This window comes from Leptomonas pyrrhocoris (assembly GCF_001293395.1).
Source record: "Leptomonas pyrrhocoris isolate H10 chromosome Unknown, whole genome shotgun sequence".
Classification (NCBI taxonomy): domain Eukaryota; phylum Euglenozoa; class Kinetoplastea; order Trypanosomatida; family Trypanosomatidae; genus Leptomonas; species Leptomonas pyrrhocoris.
Genome location: NW_015438363.1, coordinates 853,249 through 875,515, shown reverse-complemented (window position 1 = coordinate 875,515; position 22,267 = coordinate 853,249). Strand labels below are relative to the sequence as shown.

At 55.5% G+C, this 22,267-nt stretch overlaps 6 protein-coding genes across 10 annotated transcripts; all 6 read left to right on the top strand.

Moving 5' to 3' along the window:
* Positions 1-609: 609 nt before the first annotated feature.
* Positions 610-2,031, top strand: ABB37_04460 (putative mitochondrial glycerolphosphate mutase; the record flags this gene model as incomplete). Its single annotated transcript, XM_015802145.1, has 1 exon — positions 610-2,031. One exon carries the CDS (start codon positions 610-612, stop codon positions 2,029-2,031), a length of 1,422 nt encoding a protein of 473 aa, XP_015659546.1.
* Positions 2,032-2,583: 552 nt separating this feature from the next.
* ABB37_04459 (putative mitochondrial phosphoglycerate mutase, putative (iPGAM)) lies at positions 2,584-4,839 on the top strand (the record flags this gene model as incomplete). Its single annotated transcript, XM_015802144.1, has 1 exon — positions 2,584-4,839. The coding sequence occupies exon 1, from the start codon at positions 3,355-3,357 to the stop codon at positions 4,837-4,839; it is 1,485 nt and encodes a 494-aa protein (XP_015659545.1). The 5' UTR covers positions 2,584-3,354.
* Positions 4,840-5,489: 650 nt separating this feature from the next.
* ABB37_04458 (hypothetical protein) lies at positions 5,490-6,520 on the top strand (the record flags this gene model as incomplete). 3 transcript variants are annotated; one of them, XM_015802143.1, is made up of 1 exon in its annotated part: positions 5,490-6,520. In XM_015802143.1, exon 1 carries the CDS (start codon positions 5,675-5,677, stop codon positions 6,518-6,520), a length of 846 nt encoding a protein of 281 aa, XP_015659544.1. In that variant the 5' UTR covers positions 5,490-5,674. The 3 variants fall into 3 exon arrangements, with proteins under 3 accessions (XP_015659544.1, XP_015659543.1, XP_015659542.1); XM_015802142.1 differs by having other exon boundaries at positions 5,518-6,520; XM_015802141.1 differs by having other exon boundaries at positions 5,544-6,520.
* A 380-nt stretch (positions 6,521-6,900) lies between these two features.
* On the top strand, positions 6,901-10,598 carry ABB37_04457 (hypothetical protein; the record flags this gene model as incomplete). Its single annotated transcript, XM_015802140.1, has 1 exon — positions 6,901-10,598. The coding sequence occupies exon 1, from the start codon at positions 8,046-8,048 to the stop codon at positions 10,596-10,598; it is 2,553 nt and encodes an 850-aa protein (XP_015659541.1). The 5' UTR covers positions 6,901-8,045.
* A 1,856-nt stretch (positions 10,599-12,454) lies between these two features.
* ABB37_04456 (putative kinesin) lies at positions 12,455-15,956 on the top strand (the record flags this gene model as incomplete). 2 transcript variants are annotated; one of them, XM_015802139.1, is made up of 1 exon in its annotated part: positions 12,455-15,956. In XM_015802139.1, exon 1 carries the CDS (start codon positions 12,945-12,947, stop codon positions 15,954-15,956), a length of 3,012 nt encoding a protein of 1,003 aa, XP_015659540.1. In that variant the 5' UTR covers positions 12,455-12,944. The 2 variants fall into 2 exon arrangements, with proteins under 2 accessions (XP_015659540.1, XP_015659539.1); XM_015802138.1 differs by having other exon boundaries at positions 12,484-15,956.
* An 877-nt stretch (positions 15,957-16,833) lies between these two features.
* Positions 16,834-20,241, top strand: ABB37_04455 (hypothetical protein; the record flags this gene model as incomplete). Of its 2 annotated transcripts, none has more annotated exons than XM_015802137.1 (1): positions 16,834-20,241. In XM_015802137.1, the coding sequence occupies exon 1, from the start codon at positions 17,596-17,598 to the stop codon at positions 20,239-20,241; it is 2,646 nt and encodes an 881-aa protein (XP_015659538.1). In that variant the 5' UTR covers positions 16,834-17,595. The 2 variants fall into 2 exon arrangements, with proteins under 2 accessions (XP_015659538.1, XP_015659537.1); XM_015802136.1 differs by having other exon boundaries at positions 16,868-20,241.
* Positions 20,242-22,267: the final 2,026 nt, after the last annotated feature.

Sequence of the window (22,267 nt, the reverse complement as noted above, 5' to 3'; positions counted from 1 at the left end):
TCAGAGATTTCCCACTTCAACGTATACGACATACATTTCCTACATGCATTACGAAACACGCACACACACGCACACGAGAAAAAAAACATACAAACTAAGTAAAAAACCCCGATGAGATCGTATTCGCACGGGAGAGTTCGCGACTCCGTCGCCTCTGTGTCCTTTTCGCCGTATTATCAGAGATGCTCAAAAACAATAAAACAATAAAGGTAGCTCACACACTCACAGCAGCGTTGAAGTTAGGAAATGAAAATTTGAGGCAGCGCAACAGCACCCAAGTGCAGCTGTTGTTTGCTGCTTCGAGAGTTGTCCAGCGTGCGAGCGACTTAACGGAGAGATTTTTTAATGGATATTCATAGCTGATTGGGAGAGACCATGGTATACGGTTCAAGATGCATGTTGCTTTCGCTGCGTGATGTGACACACCTTGCATTTCTCTCCTCTTTTCCTTTTCTCTGTCTCCTGCATTGGCGCTACCCACTCGTTGAAGGTCCTGGCGACCTCGGCGTTAGCGTAGAGCGACCCCGCAATACCCTCAGGTCAACAGCAGCAGCAGCATCAGTACGAAACTCCAACCACCCACCACCCACACACACACACACACACACAATGCGCCGCAGCGTCCTTTGCCGCCGGCTGCACTACCCCAATCAGGTCTTCATCAGTAATGATTACCGCCGCATCCAGCATCAGTGGCTGCCGCGCCGCCTCCTTCTCGTTCGCCACGGCGAGTCCGAGGCGAACGTGAACCGCGAGGTCTACAGCACCACGCCGGATTGGAAGATTCCACTGACACAGCTGGGCCGCGAGCAGGCCTTCGACTGCGGTAGGCGTCTGCGCAAAATCATCCAAGACGAGCAGCTGTACATTTACTACTCCCCGTACGCGCGTACGCGGCAGACTCTGGACGAAATCCGCCGCAGCTTCGACGAGTCGCAGATCCAGGGCGAGCGCGAGGACGAGCGGCTGCGCGAGCAGGAGATGGGCAACTTCCAACCCATGGCGGACATGGATCGCACGTGGGCCACGCGAAACAAGTTCGGCCGGCTCTACTACCGCTTTCCTTTTGGCGAGAGCGGTGCCGACGTCGGCGATCGCGTGTCGGGCTTTTTCGACTCCTTATCGCGGGAGCGCGTCGGGCTCACCGTGCCAAACATGAACGAGCGGCTGATGCAGGGCGCGCGGGAGGAGCTCGGGTGCCTGGGGTTGGGCAGGTGGAGTGGCGCGGCGGACGGCCTGCCTACGAGGTCGGTCGACCCAATTGCCGAAAGCGCCGCCGCCGCCGCTGCACCACCACCAGGAGGAGGTGATCATCAACCGCGAAAGGCAACTTCATCTGCTCCTGTGAGCGCAACGACACCGCCGGCAGCAGAGATGGAGGCGCCCCGCCACTTGCCCCATCCCTTCACCCCCTCGCTTTCGCACCCGGGAGAGGCGAACGTACGCGGGGTGCTCCCGCCAAACGACCACGGCGCCGGCGCCGGTGCGGATCAGAACGTTCTCATCGTCGCACACGGGTTGCTCATCCGCCTCTTTATCGGCCGCTGGTTCCGCGTGCCGATGGAGGTGTTCGACACGATGTGCAACCCTCCCAACTGCGCCATTGTGGTGCTGGAGCGCAACGACGACATTGGCCGACTCGTCATGACGGACATAAGCAAGGGATTCTTCGGCAGCGATCCGCTGCTGCAGATGATGAAGTTTGACGGTCAGGAGGATACGCACTGGTACCGACAACGGTTCCTCGGGATTGTCGATCCAACGAAGGCCGCGGCGGAGGCGCTCGCGGAGGACGATGACGAGAACCACTACTCGAAGTCGGCGGCCCACTACCGCTCCGTCGGGGCGCCGGACTCTCGTGTGCGCCGGGCTGGACCCGCCCCCTCCCCTGCTGCCTCTTCTTCCCGCCTGAGTACTCCAACACCACCTCCAACGATGGCGACTGCTGCTTCTCGAGACGCGACCACAGCGAATGAGGGTGCTCGCGGGTCTGGAAGTGGTCAAAAGGATGAAGTGACAACGAATAGATGAGCGCACAGTGGCCGCGTGGAAATGCCTTGAGGTCGCAATGCATGTGGTGTCTCAAGCATACAGAGAAGAGGTGTCAGGCAGGGAGAGCGAATCTTTGCCGACAGCACTGTGTAGGCAGAGGCTGAGAAAATCGTTCACGGGGCTCAGCTTCGGCTCAGTGCAAGTTGCCGCGTTGAGATGAGATCAACAAGAGAGAGAAAACTAATTCAGGAGAATGCTAGCGAGCGCTTCTCCTTTTAAAAAAAAATATGTTTTGCCTGTCTTGGTTTCTTTTTGTTTTAATGCTTGATTTCTCGTATTCGTCTACGCTGCTTTTATTAAATGAAAGACACAATGCATTTCCTATTAACGGAGTCGGATGATTCAGCTTTGTCTGCTGCACAAACTGACCGTTGCGCACTGCGAGAAAAGAAGCGGCACGGAAAGCTAAGCGACTAAGTAAACAGTAGAGTACGCATTAACAAGTATTTTCTCCCTCTCTCCCCCTTTCCTTTATTCCTCCTCTTGTGTGCATTCTTTCCCTCGCCCATCAACCCTTTTCACCCACACCCAGTCGCTCCCAGCACAGTGCACGCTCTCTTCATATTGACTTTCCCTTTCCCTTTCTCGCTTTTGAATACTCCTTCGCAGACCTTTCCTCGGCCTTTTCACCGTTTGTGCCTGGCGTGGCTATTTGACACCTCGTGGCCATTGGCGTGGAGTTGCGCTGTCGAATTGGGGACCTTCTGTGCAGAGCTCAACTGCGTTTCGAGCGAGCGTTGCGGCTTTTAAACAAGCACGAGAAAAACAAGATCCAAGGGAAAGAGCCACCAAACGGAGCATTCCGGTTTTTTCTTCTTCCCTGCGCACTAATTCGGTGGCTTTATTCGCCTTTGCTGTCATTTGCCCTGTTCTACTGCTTAATAATAATACCAAAAAGCTTTCCCCGTTTTTCCTTCCTGCTGATCTCTCTGTGTTCACGTACGCCCTGCTGATGATGCAGAGATGCGTGTGCAGTATCGCCTATCAGGATCGCATGTGCTGCACCACACCATGTCGTCCGCCTGCTCTGCCCCTCACACCTATTTGCTGCGTGTACAACACTCTCTGCCCGGCCGCGCCTTTTCTTGCCGATTGATTTCTCCCTTCCTCGCTGCACCACGCTACGGCAGCACGCCATCCGTGTTGAGTTGCGCGTGCCGACGCATGAGCAGTGGGCCTTCGCAAGGGCCACCACAGTTCCCAAGCGGGAAACCGGCCAGCGCCTTCACAGTGAACGATGTGAAGGAGTCGCTGGACACGCCGGAGTGGGTGTCGACGCCAAAGCAAAACGGTGAAAAACGCATGTCGGTGTCCATTCGCAGTGGGGCGCAGCGACGACGTGCACGGCGGCCACCGAGCGCGCCACCGCACTCCCCATCGCCACCACCACTACCGCCGCCGACTTCTTCGATTCATCCGTCTTCCATAACGCAGCCGGCAGCGCAAGGTACCGCCCAACCAACAAAGACCGACGTTCCGCGCAGTCCCTCTGGATCGTCCGCAAACGTGAAATTACGTCCAGCGGCAGACGCGCGAGCAACGGCTTCTTCTGCGTCGCCGTCTCCGTCTGCCGCCTCTCTCTCCGATTCAGGGCGCAACACGAGGGACCCGAATCACCATCACGACGTCGCTCCACCACCGGCGGAGACTCCATCCACGTACATCTCCAAAACGGATGAGGGATATCCGGAGAGGTTCTCCTCACAACGAAACGCAAGTGCTGCAGCTGCTTCTGATGTCGCCTCATCGCACCCGCTGCTCTACTCCGTTTCTCGCTTCACCGAGCCGGTCAAGCGAATTATTCTCATCCGCAACGGTCGCAGTGAGGCGAACGAGGACGTCGCCGCCTACGTGCACACCCCCGACTGGCGCATCCCTCTCGTCGAGGAGGGCAAGCACGAGTCCATCGCGGCTGGCCGTGCGTTGAGTGAGCTGATCGGCAACGACCCGGTGTACTTCTACTACTCGCCCTACATCCGCTCTCGGCAGTCCCTGCGCTACGTCTTGCAAGGCTACGACGAGGCGCGGCTGAGTGGACGATCGCGTACGCGGGAGTGGTGGGAGGATGAGGAAGGTGAAGAGGCTGACGTCAGCTTCGCGCCGTTCCCGGAGACGCGGGGCGCACTGGATGAGCTGCCATTGGAACGGGCAGGGGCGGCGACCACCTCCACCGAGACGGCCGGCTTTCGGGGCGGCGAGGTGGGTGATGCCGTGCCCACCGCCTCCACGTCCCACACCGCGCCTGCCACCTTTCTGCAGAAGGACGCGTCCCTTGTTTTGAACCGCGACACGAGTGACAGCATCATTGGCGTGCGCGAGGACGTCCGCCTGCGCGACGGCGACATTGGGCGCTACACCACCGTTGAGGAGCTCATGCACCATCTGTTGGAGCGTGAGCGGTACGGTAAGTTCTTCTACCGCTTCCCGTACGGCGAGAGCGGCGCCGACGTGTGCGACCGTGTCACGTCCTTTCTTGACGCTTTCCAGCGCGAGCGAGTGGAGTTTCCAATGAACACGAACGTGGTCATCATTACGCATGGACTGACGATGCGCATGTTCATCAAGCGGTGGTTTCACTTAACGGTGGACACCTTCCACCGCATGCGGTCGCCCCCGCCCGGCTCGCTGTGCACGTTAACCCGGCTGCACCACCGCAGCTGTTTCCGGCTGGACGAGAGCTGCGTGGAGTCCATGCATTTGCCGCTGTCGTTGAACGAGTACAACGGGTATAAGTATCGGAACAAGCAGCTGCTCGGCTCCATGAGCTCCGGGGCACCGTACATGTAAGGGCTGCGGTGCAGTTTTGCTGGTCTTTGTTGTGGCGCTTCTCCCTCTCGGGTTGTGTGTTTGAAATGGTATGGGCTTTTCCTGCAACAATGGACAACGAAGCAGAGGGAGCGCAGGGCGAAGGGCGAACTGGAGGTGCAGCGAGGGGGTTTGCGCTTCGGGTTTATACCCAAAGAAGGGAAAGAAAAGCATGCCTTCAAAGGACTCTTTGACGTTTGAGGAGCTTCGCCTCAAGCCAACTTTTTCTTTAGTTTATACGTGCTTTATGTACCACTTTCGTTCCTGTGAAGTGGCACTTGCCTTGCTAACGTCTCTTTCGTTTTATATTTTCCAGCTTTTAAGTGTTGTGTGGCTTGTAGGTGTTGAAGCAAGAGTCGCGGCATAAAAGAGAATGACGGGGAGAGACGAGAAAAATGAGGCTCCGTTCTACGCTAAGGTGGTTTTCTCCATGACACCCTTATGATGCGCTGGGAGGTGGGGAGTGCTCTTCTGTGGACGGAAGTGGGAAGCATCTACGAGATTCACTTGCAGCCGTCATCACCTTGATGATGATGAGGTCTCTCCATGCCTTTATTAAAATAGCCTCTTCCATCATTTCATCATAATCTTTTACCTCTCTCCTCCTCTTCTCTTCTTTCCTCTACTCGGGAGCATCTGCTGATGCACACGGCTCTGGAAGTGTCGCCTTTTCCCTTGTTCGAAAAGGAAAATAAAGAGTAAGTTGTCCACCTCTTTCTGTCTCTCTCCCACCTCCTTCGTTAGCGGAAGCAAGAGGGCAAAGAGGGAACGGTGAGCTTAATAGTAGCATCGGCACGAGCTTGAAAGAAGACCCATAATGAAGTGTGTTGTGTGTGAGGCGGAGAAGGCGAACTACCGGTGCCGAACGTGCCGCTCTGCGTACTGCTCGTCTGCTTGCTACAAGAGGCATCGCATGTCGAGGGAAGAAGCGGAAGCCGTGGCAGCTGCCACTCATGTGGTAAAAGACGAGGACAGCACGGCAGGGGCTACGGCAGCGAAGTCGTACGCCTCAAATCTGGACTACCTCTGTGAGAACATCACAGCGGCGCAGCAGCCAGAAATGGAGCGCGAGACGAAGCGGCAACGCACCGAGGCGGAGGCGGACGTCTTCTCCGATCTCTCGCGCGAGAAGGCTTCAGCGAGCGGCCAGCGTGCCCGTCCAGGCGAAGCGCCCTCCGCCGCCTCCTCCCCGTTAACGACGATGGCAACACTGCCGGTGTCACCCAGCAGCAATAGCACCACCACCACTGCAGCAGCATCAGCTACGGAATCGAATCCAGCGTTGCAGCCACAGCCGCAGTGCTCTGATGACAAGCAGCAGCAAGGTCAAGAAGAGGAAACGAAGGAGAGTGCAGCGGCAGCATTGCAGCCACAGCAGGCCGCCTCGACAGGACCAGCCACAACAGACAGGAAAGAGGAAGAGGAAGTGGCCGTAGACGCGGATGCGGTGTACATACTCCAGGAAAAGCACCTCCGTGCGCTGGTCAGCGACTCCAACGTCCGGAATGCGCTGCGGAGTCCGTTGCTGCAGAAGTTAATCCGCACAATTGATTCAAGCCGTTCCCGCTTAGACGCTCTCGACGCCGCGCAGTACAATAATGCGGATTTTAAGCAGTTCTGCAACGAAGTCATGCGCGTCATCGCAAGAGTAGAAGGACGATGAGAGGAGAGGTGTGAGACAAGAAGAGGATGATCTCTTTTTCTTCTTCCTCTTTCAGTTCTGCAAGAAGAAGGCGATTCGGCTTGCTTTGGAAAGGCTCCGAGATCTGCCGATCGAGCTGTAATCGTAAATAAAAGAAAGCATACAAAATGGATTCCATTCAAATAACAGCAAGGAGCTGCAATTGACCTCACGTTGAACATCACCGCCTGTCAAACGAGCTGTGGCGTGCACGTCATCACAACTACGTGCGTTGAAGTGTGCGACCTCGCGAGAATCTCTCTCCTCTTTTTATCATGCTCTTCCTCCACCAAAAAAAAAAACTGCGTTTTCTCTCTCTTCATTCTTTTCTATTTCTCCTTTATCATCTCTAATGCACCACAGATTCCTTTTTTTGTATCTTAATACACGCGCGTTACAACAGCTAAGGTGTCCGCCGCGTACCGTCGCCTCTTGTGTTGGGATTCACTTCTTCTAGTTTTTATTTTCATTCGGTCTAAGGAATAATTCGATCTTTCTCCCAGCGGTTTTGTGCTGCGTTGCTCCCGGCCAAGGGAGAAGAGAAAAGAGCCTATTCCTTTCGTTTTGTTTTTGTTCTTTTGCGCATTGGTCACGTTGTGGATTCTTTCTTTTTTTTTTTCCATTTTCTGCTTTTTAAAACTATCTGACTTTTATTCATATATATTTATTTTCTTTTCTTGCTTCTTTGTTGAATCGAATACGTCTGCAAAGAAATCGAAGACGACGCTCGAAGTATTTATTTATTTGGTTGTTTTCCGCTCTCGCCTCGAGCAGCCCAACCTCAAATTTCCACGTATGTGAACTTGGTGGATAAGATAAACACACACACACACACATACATATATACTATAGAATGTCAAAAAAATATATATCAAGTAGTTAAAAACAAAAAACGGTCTTTGGCTTAGACTGGACATATCTGTCTAAACTCATCAAAAAAAGAAACCCCCTCATATCAAACGTCGTTCACGTGCATTTTTACTGATTCTACACCGTTTGCGACTTGTCCAACAAAACGCATATTTACCTATTTTTCTTTGCATAAAGTAAAGTAAAAAGCCTCTGCTTATCGTTTGCCGAGGTCGTGAGAACGGAGTACTTACACATACATATTTGCCTCTTACTCTCCACCAAAAAGAAAAAATATATAAAACACTTAAAAGAAACCCCGTACTTTTGCTCCTGAGCGACTTAACGATTTCCCGGTCGTTCTCTTCTTCTTCTGTTTTTCATTTTGATTTGTTTAAAAAAAGAATTGCTTTCTAGTTTTCCGTCGTCTTGCATGGATTCAATCTTTTGTCTCTTTTTTATTTATCTGTAGGTGAAAGACAAGTTGTCTGAGTCAAGCTTTTTCTTCTGCGCGGAAGTTTTCTGCGTGCAGTTTGTCGACCTCTTGTTCTATTTCCGAATTGGTTTCCTCGAAGAGTAATTAACGAAGGAGTAGGAGGTGTGAGAGAGAAAAGAAAAATATTTATATTTAAGGAAAGGGTGATAGACGCGGTTCATTATGCTGTTCCGCGGACCGCACGATAGCGGCGACGTCGGCGCTATCGGCCCCCGCACCGACAACGAGCACAGCGGCGATGAAGACGAGACGTGCTCGACTAGCGGCCGCAGCTACACCAGCGCCGAGTCCGCCACTGCGCAGAGCTTCGAAATGCGTATGGCCCAGCTTGACGGCAACGGCAACGGCAGTCTTGGCAGCGGTAGCTTTCCCGGTGAAGACGCCAGCAATCGCAAGCTTCTCTCCCCTGGCTACCAACTCTTCCCTTCAGGCGACAACTTGTATGGGAACTTGCACGGCGAGGGAGAGCAGGGTGGCGGTGCAGGCGCGTTACTCTCCGGCACCCGTGCAAATGATTACCCCGAAGAAGACGAGCGCGACGATGACTACCTGGCGGCGCTGCTGAGCGACATTGAGCGGCACGCCGCGCGCCTTGACACACAGTTTTTTCGCTACCCGACGGCGGAGTCGTTGAAGCAGCAGCAGCTGGCCACGCAGGCCGCCTCAACGGAGGGACACGGGAAGGGCTCACCCACTGCCGGTGGTGCGAAGACGAGCGACGTGGCGACGACAGGCGAAGGGGTCACAAAAGCCGAATCTACCGAAATGGCTGGCGCGCACAATGCAGGCAACGAGGCTGCACCCACTGCTGCTACCAACGCCTCGAGCACCAACCACATCAGCAATGGTGCCCCGGGCTCCTCGCACAACACCGGCACGAAGCTTTTCCTGGGTGGACTGCGTTACGAGGTCATTCAGAGCGGCCGCCACACGGTCAGCTGGATCTTTCAGGTTGCGTGCGGTGTCCACATCAACCCCTCCAGTATTTTGATCCACCGCAAGACAAAGAACGGGCGGTCCAACGTCGCGCCAACTGGGTGTGCCTCCGTCTTTATGGCGGACGACAACGACGTGGCGACGCTGCTCGATATGAATCAGCGCATCTACTGCGCCGAGGAGGGCGTGTACGTGTCGCCGTCCCCCGATGTGATGAAGGAGCTCATTGCATCGAAAGACATCGTGGACGTCACGGGCGGTCGCGTCCGCGGCCCAACGCACCCGGTGGTGATCGAGCGTGCCTACAGTGTGAGCCATCACCACGGACACCACAACAGCAGCAACAGCGCCGCCGCCGGTGCGAACAGCAGTGCTGGAGGGACAGCAGCAACAGCCAAGGGCGCTGCAGCAGCTCGCGGACACGGCGGCAACGCAGCTGCGTCAGGCGGGGCTGCCGGAGGCGCAATCGCGGGGACAGGCGGTGCAGGTAACAGTAAAAGCAATGCAGGGAACGCCTCGGGTAGCGGCGCCCACCGCCACGCCCGCACACCGTCCGGCGCCAGCGCGGAGAGCAACTTGTCGAATCAGCTCATGGGTGGCATGCCGCCGCCGTATGGAGGGGCGATGCCACCGCAGTACAGCGCGTCGAACGTATCCTCGGGTGTTGGCACCTACCAGCCTCCTTCGTACGCGTCATCGTCGGGCTCGAGCAGCAGCTTGGGTGCCCCGGCGATTGGCTTGCCGATGATGGGGACCAGCCCGAGCGGCTTTCCACCCGGCACAATGATGCTGTCCGGGCAGTCCTCGTCGTCCATGTCGCAGATCCTCGACGACGGCCGCAGCTCGAACGCGGTCGGGCCGCTGAAGCTCGATCCGCAGCGTGTCACCTTCCACGCCTACCTACGTGGAAACAAAACGGAGGAGCAGAGCCCGAAAGACGGTGGTGTCGGTGGTAGTAGCGCCGAGCCGTCCGGTGCCCCAACCGCCGTCGCGCACACCGTTCTCTTCCTCGCCGCCCTACCCTCCGATGCCACGGAGGACTACGTCTCCTGGCTCTTCTCTCTCATGTCCATCGCACTTCCCGCGGCGCGGATTCACATCATCGGCGGCGATACCACCTCGCCCACAAACGGACCAGGTGCGGCGACGACGATGGCGGACTGCTGCGCCACCGTCAGCGTCCCAGAAGGCGACGTCTCCATCGCTCTCAACTTCCACCACCGCGTGCTCTGCACTGCGCGCGGGTCGTGGATCGGGTACTCGGTGCAAGACATCGCGGCGTTGCGTGCGAGCGACCCATCCCTGCGCGACGTTGCCGCCTTGCACGTGGATCGACGCATGCTCTCGAAGAGCGGGACAGGCGGTGGCGTGAATGCCACTTCCGCGGCGGCGGCGGGTGGCGGTTGCGGTGGGTTTGGCGCCCTTTATCCGCATTCTCTCGCCATGGGCGGGGTGGGCGGCCGCGGTGGGCCGAGCAGCACTGCCGGTGCGTCGATGCTGCCGCCACCGACGTCGTACCCGCCAATGTTTGGGTCGATGCAGCTGCCTGCGGGGATGCCGGCGGGACCGGGCGGGGTGTTGCCCATGGCCGCGCCGTGGGGCTTCGCGCCGCCGCACCCGACGAACATGCCGCCGCCGCCACCGCCGAGTGGGGTGATGGGGGGCGGGGTCCGCCGTGCCTGCCTCCCGGCGCCGTGCCTATTTCAACGGTGCTGTCCGCCGAGTCGGCCTACTCCATGCCGCCTCCCCCGCCGCCCTTTTCGTTTACGCAGAGCGTGACGATCGGCGACCGCACCTACCAGCTCCCCCCCGGCGCAACGGTGCAGTACGTGCCGGTCATCACATCGAACCAGGGCATGCCCATTGCGGGCGAGGCGAATATGAACATGGGCGCCATGGCATCGGCGGAGCGCATGACCAGTACGTCCCCGCGTACCTCCACGACGGGCAACGAGAGCGCCGATGGATCTGTTGGGTCCCACACGAGTCTTTCGCCTCATGCCGGGCCGCTTAGCTGAGCACCAGTGAAGAGGAGCAGCAAACAAAACACAAAAAGAGAAGGCAGAAAAGAGAATGCTGTGTGGAGGTATTAAATATAAATATAAATATAAATATATATTTGTATATTTCTCTTGACCCTTGCTATTTTTTCCCCCTTTTCCCCCTCTTTATTTCGTTGATTCACGGTTTGGTGGGGTTTTGCACTGAATGGGTTGTGTCACGCCACTCTTTTGCTTTCTTCTTTAAAAGCAAAAAAAAAAGAAACACGTCTGGTCGACGCGTGCTCACCAAAGGCCTCTGCTTGCTGCGGAAAGAAGAAAACCACTGTTGCAAAGATATTCCTACACACTCCAGCTGTTGTAGTGTAGATATATATATATATATATACGTTTTTTTATTGTACTCGAGCACTGTTTCGATTTTTGTTTTCTTTTAGGAATAGCCGAGGTGCAAGCTCTCCCATTTTTCTTCCCTTCTCGCTCCACAACTCCCATAGACACTTGCTTTCATAGAGCAGTTCTTACCGTTTCAAGTATCTACGTGGAAGGGGTGAAGGAAGTGCAGTAGGGCATTGAACTTTACGAAGCGCCGCATCAACTAAAACGCACTTAAAAGAAACAAAAATAGGTTTTCTTTGCACATGTGTCGCCCCCTGATTTCTGCGTCGTCATCAAGTGAAGAAGAATGTGATTTCACTGCGCTGTCGAACTCTTCTCTTCGCTTAGTGTTTTTTGCGATTTTCCGCGTTGCCCTCTATTTTTTTTTCTCTTTCCACCTTTTCTCTTTTTCTAAACTGTCTAACAGCGATGCAAGTAAATATATATAAATGGTGTAAGACTTGCCATGCTCAAGAATGCCGAACAGTGCACGATGGCTTTGAAATGCGTCTCGCTCGCTTAATGGTGAATGCACTGATGTTTCCTTTTTGTTATACTTAATTCGTATTTGCTGATGTCTAAGCTGTATCGTTGCTGGATTGGTTGTTAAAAAATAAAAAACGTCTGTTGAGTGCCGTTTTCCCTTTCCCTTTTTTCTTCCTGTGTGCACGTCGGTCGAATACCGATCTGTGTCGGTTCTAACACTCTAAGGCCCCTGTTGCTGCGATGCTGCTTGATGGAGTGGCACCGCAACTCTAAAGTTTTCCCTTCTTCCCCTTTCTATAATAATCCTTCCTGTTTTTGTGCAACTCGTGTTTTTCTCCTCCTCTCTTTTCCGGGGTTGCGATGAGCAGGGGAATAATCTCCTACAGATGCTCGATAACAATTTTACTTTTGTAGGCCGTCTCGCTTCTTCTTTTCCGTTTTGTTTTTCACTTTGAGTTTCTAATGTGGTTCCAAAAGAAAAAGACAAATGCCCCCCAAAGAAAGTGAAAAGGCGAAGCTCCGCCGCCGTTCTGCATGTATCGCTGTGGCCGTCATAACGGCCAAACACACATCAACGAAAAAGAGCGGAGAGCCAATGCGGTATCGCCTCTTCACACACAATGAGAGCTGTTTCGAAGCAGTTCTTCGCTTAACTCCCTCTCCCACAACAAGCGAGAACAATACCGTGAAATGAGGAAGAAAAAATAGAAAAGGCCATTTCGTTGCTCTAATACCTCGCTGCTCGTCATCCTCTTCTTCTTTTTCTCATGAGTCGCATGCACACTACCATACCACTTGAAGAGCCGGTTGACGGGTTCATTCCTTTTCCTTTTTTTTTTCATTTACATTTGCGAGACGTGTGGGGACGGCGAGACAGACACTAAAGACCGTCGTGTTGTCGTCTACTGTTTCCACATCCAGAGCAACACCAACAACAAGACCCCTTCTCCCCCTTCCGCACGCACAAAAATAGTAATAGTTAGAGAGGCTGCACACCACAACCTTACAGGGTTTTTTTTTTCCTTTTACATTTTGCACTTGCAAGTTTCTACCCACTTCATTATTACGTGTAGACGCTTGTATATACATACACTTCGTTGCTGATTGGCCGCAACGCAACGGGGGCTCCCCCACTTACATTAGTCACGTTGATCTTTGTTTTGTCAGAGTCACACACGCACACGCACACGCACGATTGCAGGAAGCAAAGAAGTAAAAAGGAAAAACAAAACTGTAATACCTCGGCGCCGTTTTAGACACGATGAGTATTGAAGTTCACGTGCGCATCCGCCCTTCGGTGGGCAACATCGTCTGGTCCAGCGCAGAAACAGTGCTGTACAGCACCGCCAACCCCAACACCCGCTACGTCTACAACAAGGTGCACCCGAGCAACAGCACCAATGCTCTCATTTTTCGAGAGATGGAAGCCATCGTGCACGCGGGCTTCGACGGCAAGAACGTGACGGTGATGGCGTATGGGCAGACCGGCAGCGGCAAAACCCACAGCATGATCGGCGTGGACGACGACCCCGGCATCGTGCCACGAGCCGCCAAGCTTCTCCTGGAGCTGAAGCGCAACTCCCCCGGCACCACCATCAAGGCTTTCTACACGGAGATCTATAACGAGACGGTGCGAGACTTGTTAGACACGAACCAGACGGAGTTAGCCCTGCACGATGCCCCTGACGGAGGAGTCGCCTTTGAAAAGAAAATGATCGACGTGCAGTCCTACGAAGACTTTCTCAAGCTGCAGAATGCGGCGGAGCGGAACCGCAAGTACGGCGTCACGAACCTGAACGAGCACAGCAGTCGCTCCCACATCATCTTGACCTTTGAGATACACCGCGTGAACCGCCTCGGCAAGACAGTGATCAACCTGGTCGACCTCGCCGGCTCGGAGTCCGCGTCGCGCGCCAACACGGAGGGTCTCTCCCTACGCGAGGGCGGCTACATCAACCGTAGTCTGCTGACGCTCGGCAACGTTGTGGATGCCATCGTAGAAAAACGCCCTTATGTGCCCTACCGCGATGCGAAGCTCACGCGCATCCTGCGCACCTGTCTGGGTGGGGTGGGCATCACGTTCATTCTCTGCTGCGTCAACCCCTCGCGCGAGAACTTTGACCAGACGGTGGCGACCCTGCGGTTCACGCAGCGGGCCATGAAGATCAAGAACGATCCGGTGGTGCTGTTGAACATTCCGCCCTTCTTCACGCATCAGTACAGCGACGGCGCACGGCAGCTTATCGAGGGACTAAAAGAGTCGGCGGAGGCGGAGTACCAGCGGGGACTGCAGGACTCCTACTTCTACTGCAACACCACGGTCGGCTCGGTGGTGGGCAACTACCACACGCAGGTCTCCGACTGCTTGCACTCCCTCGCCAACGGGCAGCGGCTGCTCGTGGCGCACGACCACGCTATGGCGATTGACCATATCGGCCGCCTGTACAACCAACTAAACGACCTCACGCGACAGCGCACCAAGAACAAGGAGTTGGCGGAAAACGAGCGGAAACGGCAGGGCGATATCACCACGGAGCGCGAGAGCCGAAAGGTGAAGATCGCCAAATTTGAAGAGGAGCTGAACGCGAAGCTGGCCGCGGTGGACGCGGACATGGCCAACTGGGAGTACCAGCTCTACGACGCACGGCAGAAGCAGCGCAGCGACGTGGATGTGCTGCTTCAGTCGGAGCTCGCGCGACGGGCGCGGATTCAGTACGAGTGGGCGGTGTGCTTTGAGCGGGTCGCCTCTCGCTTTGTTCCCGTTCTGCGAAATGGCTTGACAGCGCTCAAGGAAAAGCTGATTCAGTCCACCGCGGCAGACGGAGAGGCTGGGTCAGCCGCCCTGCCTGTCGTGCTGCTCTCGCAGGAGGACGACAGCAGCCGACTCGCGCTGCAGCTGAAGGAGCTGCGGGTGGCGCTGGTGAAAGCGCGGGATGAGGTGGCTGATCTCGAGACGGCCCACGAGATGGTGCGTGACGACATCGAAGAGGCGAAGCGGCAGCAGCAGCAGCAATGCCAAGACATGCGGAGTTCTGCCTCGGTGTCACCGCAGCCGCGGCCAAATCTGGCCGACATGACCGAGGAAGAACTCATCACCTACTACCGCGGCGTCCCTGACAGTGACGTAGAGGAGCGCATTCATCGATTAGAACGAGAGGAGAAGGCACTGATGGCACAGGCGCGACGCGGGGTGCGTCGGGAGAGCCTGCGCCGGGTGCGTGAGAGTCTGCGTGTGTCGCGCGGCAGCCACGGCAGTAGTCGTTCCCCACAAGGAGCAGGTGGCGGCGGCGTGACCATCACCCGCCGACCCGATCTCGATGCCACGGCAGGGGGGACGTCGTCAAACACTACGACTACAGCAAGTCAGCAGCAACAGAAGCAGCAGCGTGGGCGCGGCGATGCAGAGAGCCGTGCGATGGAGTCGCACGCGCAGGTGGAGGCGCGCGGGCGGCGCAGCTCCACAAGTTACGCGGATGGCGTAAAAAACGCGCTGTCCATTCTGGATAGCCTCAAGGCACAGCTGCAACGTAAGGTCGGCGGCATCGCAGCTGGTGGTGGTGGTGGTGGCCACGCTTCCCCCACCGTTGCCTCTGCGAGCCGTAGTCAACAGAGTCGGCTGCAGCGGCAGGAGTCTGCGACGTCCACGCAGCGGCACCGCAGCACCAGCGGCAACAGCGACGGGCGGAGGCGACGAGGCGGGAAGACGGGCACGAATGTCGAGGAGACGGCGGTCTATCACGACCCGGAAGGAAGGGAGGCAGAGGCGGAGGGGCCCGCAGACGCCGTCGGTTCGTCGGACCGCCCTCATGGACGCCAACGAGACGCCTCGGCTCGTCACCGCTCCAGCCCGCCGCGGACAACGGGCAACGCCGGGGCGGCCCATAAGCGGCCGGCGGCGGCACCCAACGCAAGCGATTCCGTGGACTCAGAGAACATGACTCTCGCCGAGCTGTATCAGGCCTCCGTGGGGAAGGAGAATTGGAGTCGGTCGAAGCCGACCGGTGCGGCGCGACCGACGAACAAGTACACCGTGATTGAGGCGGACAACGCTGCCTTTGACGTGGATGGTGAGGAAATCTACGAGGCGTACGCAGGCGGCGACGTCGATGATCGCCATCTTACGAGCTCAACCCCGGTGGGGATTGCGGCGAGACGGAAGATGGAGCGGCAGCATTCGCGACCCGCAGTGGAGCGTGCACTGTACTCGCTCAACTCGAATTCGCACTCCCCCTCGGCCTCCGTGGAGCGTCGTAGCCGTTCGCGGCGCGCATAGCGGGTGAGAGAAAGTCAGATTTGTTAATGAACAATATCGGTCTTTTGGCAGCACACGCAGTTTTTTTTCCTTCTTTCCCCTTCATTGAGACACTTTGGTTTGATTTGTTTCGTTTGCCGCTGCTTTGCTCTCCTTTCCCTTATCTCTGTTTACGTTATAGATGCCTTCTTACTACATTTTTTTTTCCCCTGTGTATATTTTAGATACTTCATAGATGCGCGACCTGTATCTCCTCTAGATTATACCCGCTGGCTTCCTACTCGATTTTTTTTCCTGTTTTCTTTCACCTGCATGCTTCTCACCACTCCCTTCTCCCCCCGCCGCTTTGCCACGGTGGAGAGAAGCGAAAGAGCATCAGAATGGGAAAGGGACACGAGGACGAAGCACAATTCGTACGTTGGAGTTTTTTCTTCTTCCAAGGATGGGTCAAAAGAAGAAAAGAGAAACTGCTGTAAAAACGATGCGAGTGTGCGTGGTGCACCCCCATCTTAAATGTGCTGTGGTTGCCACCGTTGCGCGCCACATGCAGTTCTTTTTGGTGTCTCTTTCCTCTCTGGTTGTGCGTTGCTGCGACGCAGCACAGCTCGCTGGTTGGTTTCATCACAAACACGGCGAACCGCCCCCTTTTTTCAGGTCGCCGACGGAGATGCAAGGCTCACTGTTGGGACGGTGTCTGCTATTTGTTTTGGGGTGGGTGGAATGTGCGTGCACTCCCCGCTACCCGCAAGAACTCAAGTGATTTCTTTTCTTTCCTCTCTCCTCTTCTCTTTTTGCGGTTTCTGCGTTGATGGAAACTGCTGCCCCCTCCTTTCTCCTCCCTCCCTCCCACACACACGCACATGTTCGATTGTCCACGACGACAACGAATTTGTTCTCAGTGCTCTTACTGTCTTTGTGAATCAAACACACAAGAAAACTCTCATTGCCCGCAGCGAAAATCTGAAAATAAACTAACATCCACGTATAGATTTGTCTCACTCCGTCACGGGACCGTTTTTGTTTTTCCCAATCTACTTCTTTCTCTTACTATTATTGATCTCTCTCTCTCTCTCTATCTATATAGAGATACAGTAACGTTCTGGATTCACGTTGTCCGCGTTGGGGCTCGATGAAAAGTCGTAACTGCGTGACTTTCCCTCTCTTTTTTTTTTTGTGTTCCACCAACATCACCGTTTTTTTTCCTCTAGTTTACTGCTTTAAGAAAACAAATTTCCCTCGTTTGATATTTTGAACCCCAGGCAACTGCATGCATTGTCGAAACCTGTTAACGTAGATCGGACACCTATTTATTTCATACACACACACATAATCGGCGGCGCACGGCAGCCAGCTACGGTTTGGAGCGCGTCGTCATCTTGACGCTGAAGCCTGACAAACCGGTGCGTTTTTCAGCGTCGCTTCCGTTCACCTTCAGGCGGTAGCCAAAAGGAAGGGTGAGAGAACAGAAGTAGCAGCAACGGAAACGGGTTCCTTGAAAGTGAAGAGCGAACGTTGCCGCGTTGCAAGAGGGAGGAAAGCCTTATATCTATATCTATACCGTTTTATTACCCCGGAAGACTTCTGCGGAGGGGTTCTTATACAGCTCCCCTTAGCACAATTGAAAAGGAAGAGAAAGTAAAAGAAAAATACGAAGCCTCTCATGCCTACCAAAAAGAACACCTACGACGTCTCCACCACGGTGGAGGCGCTCAACACGAGTTTCCTGTTCGGCCCCGACTGCCACATCGACCGCGTGATGCCCGACGGCGCGCGTGAGCTGATTCGCGGCGTCGTCGGGAACTCCCGTGTGACGGCCGTGAATGGTCAGGTGGTGGCCGGCAGCGGGGACCTGAAGGAGGCGTTGCTGGCGGCGGTTGCACGGCACAGCGGCGAGGCGGCGGGCAGTGCGAAGACGCCCGGGCTGCCGGACTTCTCGGAGACCCCGATCGTCGTGACGTTCGAGCGGGCCGACGAGAGCGCACCGAAGATTGCAATCGAGGACAGCGTTCTTTGCAACGGCGCCGTCAGCAAGGTCGCCTCCCCCAACCCGGCCGCGGTCGAGGAGCTGCTGAGCGAGATGAAGCCGCCCTCCGCCAACGACCCGCCCCCGCCGCATATCGACATCGACGCCGAGCTCCGTGGCTCCTTCCGCCGCAGTATGATCGGTCATCCCTCCGGCACCCCCGCCCCGACGAGCTCCCCTACCACCTCTCGAAATCAAACCAGCGCGACGAGCTCCTTGGGCACCAGCGCAGCCACTGCCGGCGCGCGGAAGGAGCCCCTGGCGGCGCCCCGTAAGACATCTGGGGGCAGCGCGGTGCAGCCCGCTGCTCGCCGTCTCTGTTCACCGCCGCCGCCGGCTGCTTCGACATCCCACCACGGCCACCACGCGCGGAACTCTTCGTCGGACCTGGAGGAGGCGGAGACGCACTCCGAGGCCTCCTCGAGCGACTTCGACACTGTGCGCATTTACAATTTGCGTGAGTCGCCCGGGCCGGAGCAGACGGCGGCGCCCCCTTCCAACACGGCACACCCCGGAGAATCGCCCACACCGGGTCTGCTCGAGTTTGAGAAGATGAAGCTCTCAATGCGCGGCGATGACCTGCGCGGTCTCCTCCCCACCGCCAGTTCGAACCTGCAAACCACAAACGACGTGGCGGAGTTGACGCTGAAGGGCCGCATCAAGCGTGCCCTGGACCGCGTGCAGCTGGGCAGCTGCGTCATCTGCGTTACGCAGGACGTAAACCCTATTGCTGAAATTGAGCTGCTCGCCATGGCGCAGCAGAAGCGTGTGGTTGCCATAGACCTGAGCGTAAAGCTGCGACTTCGCCCGAAGCCGGAGGTGTTGGCGGTGCAGTTTGCTGAGGCCATGCGGTCTGGTGCGTGGTTTGTGATGGTCAACGCGCACAAATCGATCAGTACCTGCCTCGTCTTTCAGGAGCTCCTCGAGGATGCGCACGAGCACAAGCTCGAAGGCTTCGACCCCAACGCGCGCATCATCATCTCCCTCGAGCCCCACCCGCACTTCCCAAAAGGGCTGGCACACAACGCCATCATACTCAAACTCGTCTCCGCCTTCCACGGCTCCTCCATCTTGTCGGACTCGATGGCCGCCTCCATCTCCCGCACGCGCCTCGTGACGGCGGACGCGATGACGCAGTCGCAGATCTACGGCCGCAGCGTGCGCAACTCCGTCACCACACCGGTGCCGTCCACATCCGTGCAGAAGCCCGGAAAGAAACACGTGCGCATTAGCGCGGCGGTCGAAATTGTGGACATCGCACCGCGCGAGGTCGTCAAGCTGTCGAAGCGCGACTGCCCGATCGACGTCAGCGGCAGCGTGGCCCTCTTCAAGACGTTCAGCGGCGTCGACAACGACAAGTTTCTCTGCGTGCAGTCTGCCGGGGAGCCGGGCCGCTTCGCGGTGGGCTCGTCTTGCGGTAACGTCTACTTTCTGGACTCGCTTGGCAACTCGCTGCTGCAGGCCCACGCGCACAACGCCTCCATCTGGGATGTCAGCTTCAACGACAAGTTCCACTTCGCCACCGGGTGCGAGGATGGCACGTCGGCGGCGTGGAAACTTGGAGCTACCCCCTCCGGCGACGCTGCGAACGACGCCGTGCTCGTGCCGACCGCCGCGACCTCACTCGGTTCCGATGTGTACTGCGTGTGCTACCTGAAGAACATGAATCCTTCACCGCTGCTCATCGGCGGTCTGCACAGCAGTCTCGTCATCCGCGACGCGGGGAGCGACGCCGTGCATCTCGTGCCGATCCCCTCCAACGCGCAGGTGGTGGACTGCCTGCCGTCGTCGGCGACTGCCCTCGTCGGCGGAGGGGACGGTTCCGTCTGCGTGATTGATGTCGCGACGACCAAGCCGCTGGGCACGCTGGTCGACCACACCCGCAAGCTGCCCGCCCTCGCCGTGCGCGATGACAATCAGTTCTTTACCGGTTCCTTCGACAGCAGCATCTTGTCGTGGGATCTGCGGGTACCGGGTGGGGTGACGTCCTCCGTGCAGACCGGCGCAGCGGGATCGTCGGTTGTGACGGAGTTGTCGGCGCACACGATGCACACGCTGAAGCTGAAGAATTACGTGACCGGCTTAGATATCGACGATGTGCACCTTGCCGCTAATGTAGGTGAGAATTTGTACCTGTGGGATGTGCGCAAGCTGCAGACGGTTCTGGGAGGGTTCCCGCAGGGCTGGAAAGGGCTGTCGCGCGGCATCAAGGTGCAGAGCTCGGCGCACTTGATTGTGACTGCGTCTCCCGATGGCTTTGTGCGCTTCTGGAACTTCGTGTAGAAAACAACAAAGAAAGAGAAGAGCTACGTGGAAAACTTGCTTCACTCCGTGTGTTCGCAAGATACTGTACGCTCCTTTTTTTTTCCTTTCTTTCCCTTTTCCCACTCGTTCTCGTTTCTCTAACGCATCTCCATACGTCTTGTGCTGGAGGCCGACGATGCCGCGTCGCAACTGAATCTGTTTTCTGCCATTATTCCGTGTTCTGGCGCTACGTAACCTCTTTTTCTTCTTCCCTTTCTCGCGTTGTACCCTGAACTTTTCCGATGCTTTTTGCCTTCTCGTTTTACTGTCGGTGGGCCGCTCCTGTCTCTTGGGTGGTGGGGGTGTTTGTTTGTTTTTGGTGTGTCTCTACCTTCTTTTAAACTTTCCCGCATCGCGCGACTTGGTTTCCACGTTTGTTTTCATCTTCTTCTTCTTGAAATAGAGAGTACTCACGCTAGCAGCCGGAAAAGGCAGGCCTGCGTCGTGCAAGGGGGGACCAAAAATGCACCGGTACAAAATCCTCTCTCTTATATATATATATATTTTTTTTTATGTGTTGCTGGCTGTAACTGTTTTGTTGTTCTTCTCCTCAAAGTCGTTGTGCGACATCGTTCGAAGAGGACCGTGTCGTTTTAATACGTAAAGCAGTCGTAAGCAAAAGTGAAGACATGGAAAAGCAAAAAAAAAAAAGACCATTCGAAAACTTTTTTCTCCAGCTGCTGTGTTCTTTTGATTTCTCTCTGTGCGGGTCCCTCTTTTTTGGTTTCCTTTCTCGGTTTGCCTTGAACCCTTTCCTTTGCCCTTTTTTTTATAGTGCGCTACGGGCATCGTGTCCGGGCGTCTATATGTATCTATGTTCGTTGTGAGCAGTGGGGAGGGGGGAGGAGGGGAGGAGAGACTTCTACTTTAGTTGTCAGTGTTAGATACACTTTGTTTGGTTCACGGTTTATTGAGGTTGTTTTTATTTTCTTCTTCTCTTCTTCTTCTCCCCTTCCCCTCTCTTTCTCCCTCATCTAGTTCGCCAAAGCATTATGCTACGTGTTCTTGGTTTGGCGCCGAGGAAAGATGAAAAACAAAAGTATTTAACAGCCGTGAAGGGGTCTATCCTAGTGGAAGAACTGTCTAAACGTGCGTTTGGCCAAACAAACACACGCACACACACTCCTATTGCAGTGCTATTGAAAAGAGAAAGGTCGGAGATCGGTTCAGTAGATGTTGCGCGTTCTGTGTCAGTTCTATGTGCTATTTTTGAAGACCCCCCCCCCCCCCCCCCCTCCCGCCGCGCGGTGGCTTGTGGTGAGGTAAGCCGAGCGGATTCTTCTTTATTTGTCCTCTCACGCCGTAGCTATGGATTGTGTGTGTGAGAGAGAAGTGTTGTTTTGCTGTTTCGGTGCATTTGTGCTCATCTGTTGCCAAGGTTGTTCTTAGGTTTCATCCCCCTTTTTTTAGTGGCGTGGGCGGGGGGAGGGGTTCGCTTTGCGGTTTTTTTTTGTTATTATAAGGTTTTCCTTTGTAGTTGCTTGTGTGCAACCTCCCAACAGCCGAGCGTAGGCGATTATCCAGTCACGTGCTTTGCCTGTTCACAGACGCACACGCACACACATCAGTGAAGAGCGCAATGAAAAAAAAATATAATTTAATAGAAAGCAAGGGAGGTGCTTTTGTCGTACAGGGCGCACGAAGTGTACGAGTTAGTGAACATCATAGACGACGCGCATCAGCAGCGCTTTGAACCGACCGGCATGCTTTTGCTTCTCTTTGCCCTTTGGAAGACTCACTACTTCTTTTTTTTCTGTGAAATTGAAGAGGCACCTTCTTCACTGATCCGTCTTCTGTAGAGGTACCGCTGGGTCACAAGCACCTGTTCTTGCAGGCGAACAGCATGGCGCGGTGCACAAAAGGAATGCACGAGAAGCCGCACAATGATCCCTCTTCTAAACGCATAAGCGCCCTCCAACGCACCCCGTTGCCTATTTCTGACTGTTTTTGCCTCTGGCCTCGACTCTTTTCAATATATATATATATATATATATATATATATGTG